Raw genomic sequence first — 11,959 nt, forward strand, 5'->3', positions numbered from 1 at the left:
TTTTATTTTGTATGTATGTATGTATGTATGTATGTATATGTATATGTATATATACATATATATGTTTGTATGTATATGTGTATATATATATTTGTATAGATGTTTGTATATATATGTGTATGTTTTTATTTTGTATATATATTTATATTTTTATTTGTATATAGATATTAATATATATGTATATTTTTTTGCTATTTATTTATTTTATTTTAATTTTAAAAAAAAAAATCGATTTTTTTTTTCATATTTTTTCGGATTTTTTTTAAAAATATGACATGACATGTTGATGTGGCAAAAAATTATGTGGTGTGTCACGTCAGCCGCCACGTGGCGTGCCACGTCAGCGGTTAACGGACACTTAACACTGTTTTCAGATTGTGTAGAAAATTGCAGTTAAATTGGGTAGCTCGTGTATCAATTTGGCACATTTGATAATTTGGTGTAGTTTTTTGTCAAATTAAAAATTCGTGTAGGAAAAAATCACATTTTGCAAAGTTGGTGTAGAAAAATGTCATTTTCTCGGTATTATTATGATTCAGAATGAAAGAACAAATATTTCTTTTTAAAAAGAAGCTATTTAATGCATCGAAAGCTGTCCACAGGGACTCATACTATACGGAGGCGTACGTACGTTGCGGCGTCAGATTAGTTGTTGTACTTTTCATTTTCAGAACCATTATTTATCATGAAAATTAACGGATTTTATAAAAACTCTCTTTGGATTCTCGTAAGGCCCAATAGGCCACGAGTAGAAAATGTAAGAGATCCGTTGAGGCCCAATATGTATTAACATTGTTTCAGTAAAAAACAAATAGCATCATTTGGGCCGAAAGGAGGCCCAATAGGCCACAACCAAAACAGTGTGAAGTGTGAACACGATCTGAGCGGCTACGATTAGTCAACGATTCGGAATATTTATCAATGTTCGTCGTTCGAGTTAAAAAAAAAAACATACAAATAAATTGTTTAGTTTACAAGGGTGGTTCAATGAGATCATAGCTTAGACTTTGTCTATACAAAACTTCTGCAATCCTTCCGTTTATATCTCAGGGATCGTTTACTTGGACCGCAAGAAACCGTGAATGAAACCATAAAGGGGGTTCAGCTTTTGACCCCATCAACTGAGCTTTCCGGATTCTCAGCTTCAGTATACAAAACCCTAATTCGTTGGAGTTCTTCTGCGACTTCCGTCATGGTAGGCCTCATGTCCCGGTGGAAGGACAAGCACCGGAAAGCAAGTTCGGCCGCATTTTGAACATACCCAAACTTTCTCGGGTCGGTCTCTGTTTTGAGATACGGATCTACAATCTCTTCCACTCGGCCTTGCCCTATTCTGTCGACCGCAAGGGCGGCCAGGTTCACTTCACTGAACGGCCGAGAGAAGTCGATCACTTTCATGGCCGAGATTATCTCGACCAGAACGACACCGAAACTGTAGACGTCACTCTTGTCGGAGAGCTGAAAATCTTGATGGTATTGTGGGTCCAGATAACCAGGTGTCCCTTGCGGAGCCGTGGAGATATGAGAGGCGTCGAACTCGGTCATGCCGAGTCTGGAGAGACCGAAATCGGAGATCTTTGAGTTGAAGCTGTAGTCGAGGAGAATGTTGCTGGACTTGATGTCGCGGTGGTAAATTGGAGGGTTGACAGAGGAGTGTAGATGGGCGATTGCGTTAGCGGTTTGAGACGCGATCGCTAGCCGCAGCCGCAAGGGAAGAGGCGCGTTTCCTCCTTCGCGTTGCAAGTGCTGAGAAAGCGTCCCGTTGGGCATGAACTCGTAGACAAGAATGGGTTCGCCATGGGCGATGCAGCAGCCGAGGAGACGTACGAGGTTCGGGTGGTTAACGGAAGAGAGAAGTTTGATTTCGTTGACGACTTGGTCGATGCTTTTGGTGTCTCGCCGTCTGAGTCGTTTAACGGCGCCCCGGGAGCCGTTTGCGAGTTTTCCGGCGTAGACAGTGCCGTAGGCTCCGGTTCCGAGCTTGTTCTGGTCGGAGAATCCGTCGGTGGCCTTTTCGATTTCTTTGAATGTGTAGAAGGGAACGCTGGAATTGCCTGCGACTTCGCATAAGAGACGTTTGGCGATGGAGAGACTCCGTGATGAGACAAAACGCTTTTGCAGGCAGAAACATATCGCTATCAACACCACCATCAACAATGCTCCAAACACAATCCCTGTTCTCGTTTATAAATAAAAAGAAAACAAACGTTATCAGCGTCTGTGGGATTTGATCTATACTTAGATTAAAAATAGATGGATTAATGTCTAATGGTAAACCATAAACCATGTGTTTCCAAGGGCAAGTAAATTAATACTACTTACCAGCACCAAGGACAATCACTCTGACGGATCCACCAAGGCCATTCGAAGCTGAAAATTTCGAAACTTTAATGTCATTTACCCGACAATCATGCGAGGATTAATACGTATAATCATAATTAATAAGAAAAAAACCCATTTTAAATATTTTTTAAAATATTCATAGCAGATAATTCAATTGCTCTCCTGTGGCAGTGGACCGGAGAAAGCGTAAATGAGCCTTGGTTGGTTGGTTGTTAGACACGTGTCAAATTGTGATTGGTGAGAGGGTGAATGACCCAATTTAATTCAAGCAAGCAAAGCAGTTGAAATTGGACCAAGTCGACGAACCTCCTCGACAACGGCCGCCGCCGAGATCGTCGCCGTGAAATCCATCGAGACATGAGCACCTGTGACCTACTGCGCCGTCTGAGAGCTTAACCACTGTACATTTGGTGTTTTCCGAGCAAGTCGTGTTGCCGCAACCGCCTTTCAGCCACCAGCTCAGCTTGACTCGCTCGAACTCGAGCGAGACCTCCGAGTAACCATCGCTCGATTCGGAGGTAATCGAGGAGAACCAAAACTTACACTGGCTCCTGTTAACGATATCGTCGAAGCTCATCACGTCCGCCATAATAACTCCCCCTTCCGACGACGAGAAACAGCTCACGTTGTTTGCGGATTTGCATCTGTTCAGATTCAGGCGATTCTCTATGAATTTGCGCCTTATGATACAGCTATCGAACGGCTTTTCGCATTCCTGAAGGAGGATTATGTTCTGATTCCTCGAAGGAGCGTAGTTCTCTCCGAAGAGCCGTTCGATTTTCCCGATCGTGCGGTTGCACTTGGGCCGAATTCCGACGGTGATGCTGGTCTCCGTCACCTCCTCCACATGGAACTGGCCGATTTTGGCGATTCCATTAGCGGAGCAATTGAATCGGATCGGTGATGAGTCGGTGGAGTTGCCGAACGGGTAGCGCATCGCAAACAAAGCCACTAGTGGTGGCGGGAGCGCCGGCAAAGAGGACGATCAAAGAGAGAGCTAGGAATGGACTGTTTGGCTGCTGAGAAAACATATCGCTACTGAAACGGGAAAGTGGATGAGAAAGTGACGGGAAAGAGAGATCGGGTTCTCTCTCTACCTCATGGAGCATATGATTACTTCGATGGCATCAACTGTAAATACTCGGAAACACGTGGGGGCATTATTGGTTTTTCGTTGCAAGCTTGAAATCCTAATGTTGACAGACAGCTACAAGGTTTCGTTTTCTCGGGGGTTGACTTCCGCCGGAGAAGACTTGACGCCCGAATGAGAAACAGATAAGGGGCAATATTGTCATTTCATATTCCCGTTAATTATGGGTAAGAAAAGTCAATAGGTGCTTAAGCGTTCTCTAGCGACGATTTTTTTTTTGATACATTCGGAACCCCGTGACTACCTACCCTTACAAACGGAGACGATCCGGTCAACTCGCGCCTAACAGTTCCCCACCAGACCTGGCCACCAGGCGCACCAAACGCTCGGACCGTAGTTGGGCTTAGGCGCCTGCGGGTCAAACCTCAAGCCCATGCACACGAGCCTGCGACACACACATGGAAGGTAAATCAGCCCATTATGACAGGCTGGCAGACGAACATGTCAAAGGAAGTGAGACGGCGAGGAGTCGAACCCCCACCTCAGGATGTTGCCCCCTGTTCCCTACCACCTGACCTGGCCCTGAAGAGCGATCCCGGGAAGATTTGTTGCCAAACATTATTTAAAAACAAAAAACAAAAAACAATAGTGGACTTCTTCTAATCGTTTAACCATTTATAGAAGCTAATGTTAGCCGGATGTTGTGTTTTCCCATTTCCCATTGGTGCACCTTTATTTATTTTTTTAACATAGAATATGATCATTTGTAAATATCTGCATGCCGAATATCTAAAACCGAATATTTCAAATATAATCTGTGGCTAGCCAAAAAAAAAAGAAGAAATTTCTCCACGGTCTTCGTGTGCCTTTTTCTCCTGGAGTTTGGATAACTCAATTCAAGTGCACCCTGATATCATAAAAAACATAATATAATTTAACATTACCGCCCCAAAAAAACATTGAACTCTAATTTCGTATTTCCACGGGCTGAAAATACAAGCTTTTATAAAATGCCGGCCCACTTTTATCAGTTAACCGAGCCCATGATAAGATTTTATCTCACAGTCGGAGCCCATGGATCAATATAAAATATTCAAAGTTGCATAGAACAAATTACCAACCGAGTGCAATGTAAACATCGACGAATGCCCGACTGATTTCCAACAAACGAACAGAGTTACTCGATGCCTTCGCAAGATTTGATTTTTATTACATAACCTCATAATGAAGAGAAAAAAAAACCCCAACTTAAATCTGTATAATGGATAAAGTCATGAAGCGAGTTCAGTTGCTGGCATGTTTCTGGTTCCGTGCCTTCTCTTTCTCAGAAACTTCGCTCCCCTGTGTTTTGTCGTAAGCTTTCCATGGCAGACACATGCACACGAGATGACATAATTCAGCCCTCCTTATTGTATGTGATATATTAATAATGATCTTTAACTACCCGTGTGGAACGATGGATATATAAACACGAAATAGCTCATATATATATATGTATGGAGAATTAACATTGGACAGTCTCAACGGTTTTACCAGGGTGATTCTCGTGGATTTCCTTATCCTTCTGGATGGACTGATTCCCTCCATAGATTCCTCCAAACCCTTCTTCCTCGGACCTCGTCGCGTACCCTTCTCCAAACGAATGCGACATCACATCCCTGAACCCATATTTATCCAATTTCTCAGTATCATAATTACCATATCCGTCTCACTCTAAACCGGCTTTCACATCAGTTAAAAAAAATAGTGGAATCGAACCCGGTTTTCTCGTTCGGGTTCTCGGTTTTTTCCATTTTGCGCTTGTCTGCGTGCTGCTGGTTTGTTGCGGTAGTGGCGGCGAATCTCACGGCGGTGGCTTTCCGGCCGAAGCGAGACGGAATAGGCGAAGCAAAGACGGCGGCGGACGACGGCTGAGATCGGACGGTCTTAAACGCGTTGATCATTGTCGGATTTTCCAGTCTTATTCTCGGTCTTTAAATGCTAGTGTTTACTGTTTAGGAGTTAATCACGTCCGAGTGATCCTGGTCTTCCGGCAACTTATCCGAGGTCTCGCCAGTGGATGACACGTGGCAGCTGTCAAATACGTGCCGAGCATAGATAGTGCGAGAACTTACGTGTTCTTCTTAAATTTTACGTGTCTTGCGGACATGACACGTGTATCGCGTCGTGAGATTTCTGGGCTTTTGAAGCCGCATCGTTTGGGTGGTGGGGCATTCTGCAGAATGGTATTGAGTAATTATGGGGAAAGTGAGGGGTAAGGAAATAAGAAGTGAATAGGGATATGAGATCCGGTACGGGAAGGTGCAGGGGAGACGAGTCATGAAGAAAAGGACACGTCAGGGGGAAATCCGGTGACGTCATCATGACACATTCAAAGAGAGCACTGACACAGAGAGGGTGAATGGTGGTGGCAGTCGTCTTGCTGTCGCACGATGCGTAACTATCAGATACAGTCAATGTTCATAATGGCTTCTGCTGTTATTCATATAGTTTACCCCATCATCTCATCTCATGTACCCACATGTATATGCGTATACATACATACATAGCACATATACATCAGACATATGCGTATACATAAATACATACATCTCATCTCATCTCCCACATATCCCACTCCCTCCCCTCTCACTATTGTCAAATCACGCATTTTTCATATACTATTAAAAACATTGGTATATTTGCCACTCGTTTGTTTGTGGTGAAATTGAAATATTTCATATCAAAATACACGTACGTCAAGTGGCAGAAGTCAGGGGACCTTGAGGTGAGGGATCGATTCCTCCCGCGGTTCCTTCTTCCATCTGACCTGCTCGCCTGCCAGCCTGTCATAACGGGCTGATTTCCCACGTGTGTCTCGCAGGTTCGTGTGCGTAGGTTTGGGGTTGACCTGCAGGCGCCTAAGTCCAACTACGGCCCGAGCGTTAGGCGCGCCTGGTGGCCAGATCCGGCGAACTAAGGTCCATGGGGACTGTTAGGCGTATGTGGTGGCCAGTTCGTCTCCGTTTGTAAGGGTAGATAGTCACAGGATTCTCCAATGTATCAAAAAAAAAAATACACGTACGTCATCCATTATATGAACACTGGTTGAAGAATAATTAACGAACAGCTACAACCGCTTGGCCGAAAATTACAAATCTAGACCTGAAAGTTAAGTCTCTAACTAAACACAAGACTGGACAGACGGATCAACCATCGGGTCGTATTAACAATTTGGGAATTGGGGGTTTTTTTGGCACCACACCAGAAACAAAAATTCAACCGGGTGGGAAAACCGGGTCGTTGTCGGGCAACCCATTAGCGCCAGGAGGAAACGGTGAGCAGAGGCACATCGTTCCAGGCCAAGGAGATGAAACCGGGTTCGGATTCAATCAGAGAGTACAATGTGCTGTAATTGTAGTTCCATAGAAGGATCTTCGCTTGACTCACCGCGTAATTGCTCAGAGCCACCGATTCGAAGCCCGATTTTTCCATCAAAATCCGCCATTGTTCTTTGTCCTCCATCCTCTCTCTCCCGGTCCGGGTCCCCGGGTTCTCGGGTCCGATCAAGCTCGAGATTCTTCGACCCAGTAACACTCTCTCTATCCTAAGCCGGTCCTGCGAGTCTCGACTTAGATTTGGTTCCAGCGATTCGAACACGGCCGAGTAAAACCGGAGTGCGTTCTTGACCCGGTTCGAGAACCCGACCCGATTTAAGCTCACCTCGTACTCACCCAGGGTCACGATTCTCGGGCCCAGCGACTTCGCCAGCCGGAGCGCCGTTTCGACGGCCGATGGCGTCTCGTCGAGCAGATTGTACAGCTGAAGCATGAAGTTCACGGTCAGAGCTTCGTCCTGGTCGACCCGGAAACTCGACCCGTTAAGCAAGTGGATGGGAGTCAGAATCGGGTCGAACTCAAAATTCAGATCCAGTAGTCGAGCGAAATCACGGAGGCGATTTCCGGTGGCGACAAGAGAGGGGCCGGGAGACTCGCCCAGAGATGGAGCGGGTATACCCGAGATCCGGATACGAGCGGGTTTTCCAGAAGCCCGGGTCGCCAGAGCTTGGAGAAGGGCTGACCACTGAATGCCTTGAACAATCCCGAAATCGACGATGTGAATCTTGCTGGCCTGGTCCGTAGCTTCGAGAATCGCCTGGTTCGCCGTCAAGTGAGCGAATTTCAAGTACGGGCAAGCGTCATTTAAGGTGTTATAAGAGTGGATGAAGTCCTCAAGTGACGCCGGAGATTCCCTCGCCGTCGCCGCAGATTCCTGAGATAATCTGCCGCGGAGAGCCTCCGAGAAGTAAAACCCAACTCGCTCCGTCGGGTCTCCAAGCTCCGACACCGACTCCCGGATTTGGACAAGCGCTTCGGCGGCACGATCCGGTTCTGAATCTGCTGCCCGGGCACAATCGTGGAGAGTTTTCAGGAGTGGCACCTCGAGGTCGAAGTACGGCGAATCTGCGCCGAAGGAGTCATTTTTTTCGAGGTCCTTCGCCACCGCCGTCTGGGTTATCTGCTGCGGCGGAGGGGGCAGCGGGTGCGCTAATGGCGGAGAAGTAGCCCACATGCTGGTAGAAACCGGCGGCTGGTGAAGCGGACTCGCCGGGTCGTTCTTATCTGAGAAGATGACTCGGTTGAGATCAGACGGCTGAGAACAGGCGGCACTCAGTCGAGTAGGACATGCCACGAAGGGGTCAGGGCCGTAGATTGCGAATTCGGGATTGCTCGGCCAGGTATGGCAGCCAGGCTGCAGATTAGGACCGTCTGCGGCCGAGTCCCCACCGCCAATGAACTTACGTGTTCTTCTTAAATTTTACGTGTCTTGCGGACATGACACGTGTATCGCGTCGTGAGATTTCTGGGCTTTTGAAGCCGCATCGTTTGGGTGGTGGGGCATTCTGCAGAATGGTATTGAGTAATTATGGGGAAAGTGAGGGGTAAGGAAATAAGAAGTGAATAGGGATATGAGATCCGGTACGGGAAGGTGCAGGGGAGACGAGTCATGAAGAAAAGGACACGTCAGGGGGAAATCCGGTGACGTCATCATGACACATTCAGGCCGGTAGATGGCGAATTCGGGATTGCTCGGCCAGGTAGGGCAGCCAGGCTGCAGATTAGGACCGTCTGCGGCCGAGTCCCCACCGCCAATCAAACTCTCCATCCACTCGTCCGAGTCAAACTCGCAACCGGTTCCGCCGCCAAAATCCGAGAACCTAAACCCACCGCCGGCACTGACGGGATGGTGATGGTCGAGCTGGGGGAAGGGGTCACCGGAGTCTCCGGCGGCGGAGACGTGAAACGCATCGGGGAAACCCGGGCCCGGAAGCCCGAATCCGAGGGATTGGTGGGTGGTGTTGGGCCAAGGGTTGATGGACAAAGGATTGATGCCGAAAATCTGGTGGTCCTGCTGCTGCTGCTGTTGCTGTTCTTGTTGCTGCTTCTGCTTGATGACTTGTTGGGCTATGGCCATTAGATTGCCGCTGTCAGCGCACATGTACGCCATTCTCCGGCCAGATCTCTCCGGCGACGAAGCGACTCCGCCGACTCCCGATGCAAGAGGAACCCAGGGAGAGTAAGAGAAATTTCTCCTGATAAACAATCAGATGCAGAGAGAGAGAGAGAGAGAGAGAGAGAGTACAGGTTAGTGGGGAAGAAGAGCGGCGGAATCACAAGCTATGGGGCTTGGATTTTACTTGGAAGCTCGAGGGGGGGGGAGAGAGATATAGGAAAGGTGAGCCCTAGAGAGTGGAAGAACGTTGATTAAAAAAGGTGACCGTCTGATTTGAGTGCGGGCCCTCTTTATTCCTTTTTTTTAACAATTTCTTTTCTTTTTAATTACCTCTTTACAACGGTAATACTAATGAGACTGTTGAAATTAGATCATTACCTATATTTGCTATACTTTTTTTTTGTAAATTATTAAAAAATAATCTATCATCACCCTGATCTGTCAATCCCTTTTTTTTTCCTTTTCACATACCTCAACCATGACCTAAAATGAAAAAAAAATATGATGTTTTATATTTTTATTCAATATCAATAGTTTTTCCTGTGGTTATTCTATTTATAATAACTTATTTAAAGTCCTTTATGAATAGTTTTGGAAACATTTTTTTTTCTTTAAACAGCTTTAAAAATTGTGAAATTTCTTATCTTAGAAGTGGCAAATTCATGAATAAATTAATATCTATATATACACACATAATATGCATGAAAACGAAAAGATATCGGGATTATCGACGCGTTATCACAAGGCAGGCAGCGTCAATTAGCGCATAAACGCCCGCTCTGCTCGGGGGACCAGTCGATGGGACCCACATGTCTCTCAGTCTAAGGATGACGTCATCATGCGTGGTTCGATCTCGTCGGAAGAGATCCATCTCTACAGTTGACACGTCGACACTGTCTTCTGCAACTTGTCACCTGCATGTCGCTGGAAACTTTTAAAATCTAATATTTTTTAAAGGAGAACGAAAAAAGAGAGTGAAGAAGGCAAAACGTTAAAAATTTTAAAGTTTGCTTTGTATTTTTTTTTTATATTTCCCATGTCTCTCGTAAAATCGAAAAAAATTATATGAATATTATTCTCTAAGTGAAGATTTTATTTCATTTTTTATCGGTTGAGTTACTCAATGTTGGATGTTATTTTGTATTTTGAAGTCAATGACAAAAACACACTTTGATGATGTAAATTTTTTTCATCCTTTTACCGATTTTGGTGTTTTTTATATCATTGCAAGACATTTCGCTACCTAATATGTCTACATTGAAATTTCATATGTTATAATCATGTGAAAAAATTTGGATATTTTTTGGCGGAGATTTTTTTTTTTTGTGTGTGTGAATATTTTATCAATGTATTCAATAACAGAATAATATACGGAATACAACATGACGAGCAGAACAATAAAAGACCTGTTTTATATGAAAGCTGACGGTTCACGCTTCCTTTCGTATACGTTTCAGTGTATTGTCAATTACTCGATTGAAATACGACATGCATTGTTGTTGTGGGCGGCTAATGGGCCAACAAGCGGCCCACGTGGGGCCCAATACTGGAGATGGTGGGGCCCACGAGAGTTGACCGGAGGCTTTTCTGATGAAAATATAAAAAGAAAAAAAATGGAACAATTGTTGAGTTCTTTTACAAGTGCGGGTGGAAGAGATTTCGATGTGTATGATTACAAACAAGCTATTAGACTTTGTATGGTTTCCGTTTGTCCTCTTTATAATAGATAGGTCGTTGTCGTCAAGTATTTTTCAATTCAGAGTTGGCCAACAAATTTGTAAAAATATTAAACCAAAAAAAAAATTGTGAAAATATTTTTTCTATCTCTTGTGATAGAGTAATTATTTTTCATTTTATAGGATCTCTATATAAGTTACGAGAAGGGAGAGGGAGGTAACGTGTGTGTGTGTCATGTGGGTTTCATGGCTGGCTGTCTCCACGTCAAAAGGACACTCTCTGTGGTTCCCATCTCCACTGAGTCTCCCTTCTCATCGTTTGATGTCTTGTCTTCCACACACACAAAAAACGCTCCTACATATTATATTATAATTTTTTTTATAACCAGAAAATTCATTGACTTTCGACCTATTTAATTAATTATGTTTTTTTTTTCTCTGAAAACGAATATAGGATTTTGAAATGATTTTTATAGTGCAAATTCGGAATAGAGTAGTTAAATATAGATGTACCATAAATTTATAAATTTTTTTTTTGTAGTATGGCTTAAACTCGATGGAACTTAAGAGTGATTTCCCACAACTACACGAATTATTTGGTCCAAATTTACTTTAAAACTTTGGTCAAAATAAGAATGAAATGATTGCTTTAGATAAAAAAAAAATTGGGTAAATAGAGAAAACAACTTTGGTAAAATCGACTTTATTGAACTCATAAATCAGGACATCTCTTCTTCGCCTTTAAATCTGTTTATCTTTGTCATTTTTCAATAATGTTTTTTTTTTCGTGTGTGTAACATTCTCTCGAGAGCCAAAATGGGTTTTCGGATAGGCCACATGCCACGGGGGTCGTCATACGTTGTTTTTGTAAAAAATTTAGTTGAGTGGGCATATTATATCTGTCTCGGAGCCACTCATTTTGTCTCGTCAGTGACATCGACTGCTGTTCTAATTTTTTTTTTTTTTTTTGGTGTGGTTTTATGTAGAATTTGACATCAGCACGCAGACGACTAATAAAATTATATCATATTTTTTCCTTGTCTTTGTCGGCTTCCTAATTCAATTGTCTGCTCAACCATATTAAATCCCATGTCTTGAATTAGAAACGGGTCGGATGAGGTGGGATGGCCCCTGCGAGCCCGTTTTGCACCCCTATACTCAAACGCTAGATATATGCGTATGGATTACGAGTGGTGTGGGGGACACCGTGCATTTGACTAATCGATACTCCTCCCACTCCCGTCCCTTTCACCTCCCCCCCTCTCGCTATATAAACATTTTTTGTACTCTTTATACACACACACACGCTTATGTACCCTCCATTGCAAAAAAAAAAAAAAAAAAAAAAACCCCGGGG

The 11,959-nt window shown here is 44.2% G+C and overlaps 3 protein-coding genes across 3 annotated transcripts; all 3 read right to left on the minus strand.

Annotated features, from left to right (window-relative positions):
- Nucleotides 1-912: 912 nt before the first annotated feature.
- On the minus strand, nucleotides 913-3,280 carry LOC104821275 (wall-associated receptor kinase-like 21). Its single transcript, XM_010552086.1, has 3 exons — nucleotides 2,650-3,280; nucleotides 2,323-2,370; nucleotides 913-2,174 (listed from the first exon to the last, which is right to left on the minus strand). The coding sequence occupies exons 1-3, from the start codon at nucleotides 3,278-3,280 to the stop codon at nucleotides 1,102-1,104; spliced, it is 1,752 nt and encodes a 583-aa protein (XP_010550388.1). The 3' UTR covers nucleotides 913-1,101.
- Nucleotides 3,281-4,512: 1,232 nt separating this feature from the next.
- Nucleotides 4,513-5,436, minus strand: LOC104821276. The gene is made up of 3 exons (XM_010552087.2): nucleotides 5,192-5,436; nucleotides 4,967-5,091; nucleotides 4,513-4,791 (listed from the first exon to the last, which is right to left on the minus strand). Exons 1-3 carry the CDS (start codon nucleotides 5,374-5,376, stop codon nucleotides 4,718-4,720), a joined length of 384 nt encoding a protein of 127 aa, XP_010550389.1. The 5' UTR covers nucleotides 5,377-5,436; the 3' UTR covers nucleotides 4,513-4,717.
- A 1,065-nt stretch (nucleotides 5,437-6,501) lies between these two features.
- LOC104821277 (scarecrow-like protein 4) lies at nucleotides 6,502-9,158 on the minus strand. The gene is made up of 2 exons (XM_019203437.1): nucleotides 8,539-9,158; nucleotides 6,502-8,181 (listed from the first exon to the last, which is right to left on the minus strand). Exons 1-2 carry the CDS (start codon nucleotides 8,918-8,920, stop codon nucleotides 6,731-6,733), a joined length of 1,833 nt encoding a protein of 610 aa, XP_019058982.1. The 5' UTR covers nucleotides 8,921-9,158; the 3' UTR covers nucleotides 6,502-6,730.
- Nucleotides 9,159-11,959: the final 2,801 nt, after the last annotated feature.

This window comes from Tarenaya hassleriana, unplaced genomic scaffold (genome assembly GCF_000463585.1).
Source record: "Tarenaya hassleriana unplaced genomic scaffold, ASM46358v1 Cleome33, whole genome shotgun sequence".
Lineage (NCBI taxonomy): Eukaryota > Viridiplantae > Streptophyta > Magnoliopsida > Brassicales > Cleomaceae > Tarenaya > Tarenaya hassleriana.

What these genes read in the sequence shown, in the direction of transcription:
- LOC104821277 (XM_019203437.1), bottom strand. Translation starts at nt 8,920, where the DNA reads ATGGCGTACATGTGCGCTGACAGCGGCAATCTAATGGCCATAGCCCAA. An exon ending in TGGGGACTCGGCCGCAGACG is followed by an intron (nt 8,182 to 8,538) that starts GTCCTAATCTGC and finishes ACTCGGCCGCAG; the next exon opens with ACGGTCCTAATCTGCAGCCT.
- LOC104821276 (XM_010552087.2), bottom strand. Translation starts at nt 5,376, where the DNA reads ATGATCAACGCGTTTAAGACCGTCCGATCTCAGCCGTCGTCCGCCGCC. An exon ending in AACCCGAACGAGAAAACCGG is followed by an intron (nt 5,092 to 5,191) that starts GTTCGATTCCAC and finishes ATATGGGTTCAG; the next exon opens with GGATGTGATGTCGCATTCGT. An exon ending in AATCCACGAGAATCACCCTG is followed by an intron (nt 4,792 to 4,966) that starts GTAAAACCGTTG and finishes TGCCATGGAAAG; the next exon opens with CTTACGACAAAACACAGGGG.
- LOC104821275 (XM_010552086.1), bottom strand. Translation starts at nt 3,280, where the DNA reads ATGCGCTACCCGTTCGGCAACTCCACCGACTCATCACCGATCCGATTC. An exon ending in CGGCGGCCGTTGTCGAGGAG is followed by an intron (nt 2,371 to 2,649) that starts GTTCGTCGACTT and finishes CGAAATTTTCAG; the next exon opens with CTTCGAATGGCCTTGGTGGA. An exon ending in AGTGATTGTCCTTGGTGCTG is followed by an intron (nt 2,175 to 2,322) that starts GTAAGTAGTATT and finishes AAACGAGAACAG; the next exon opens with GGATTGTGTTTGGAGCATTG.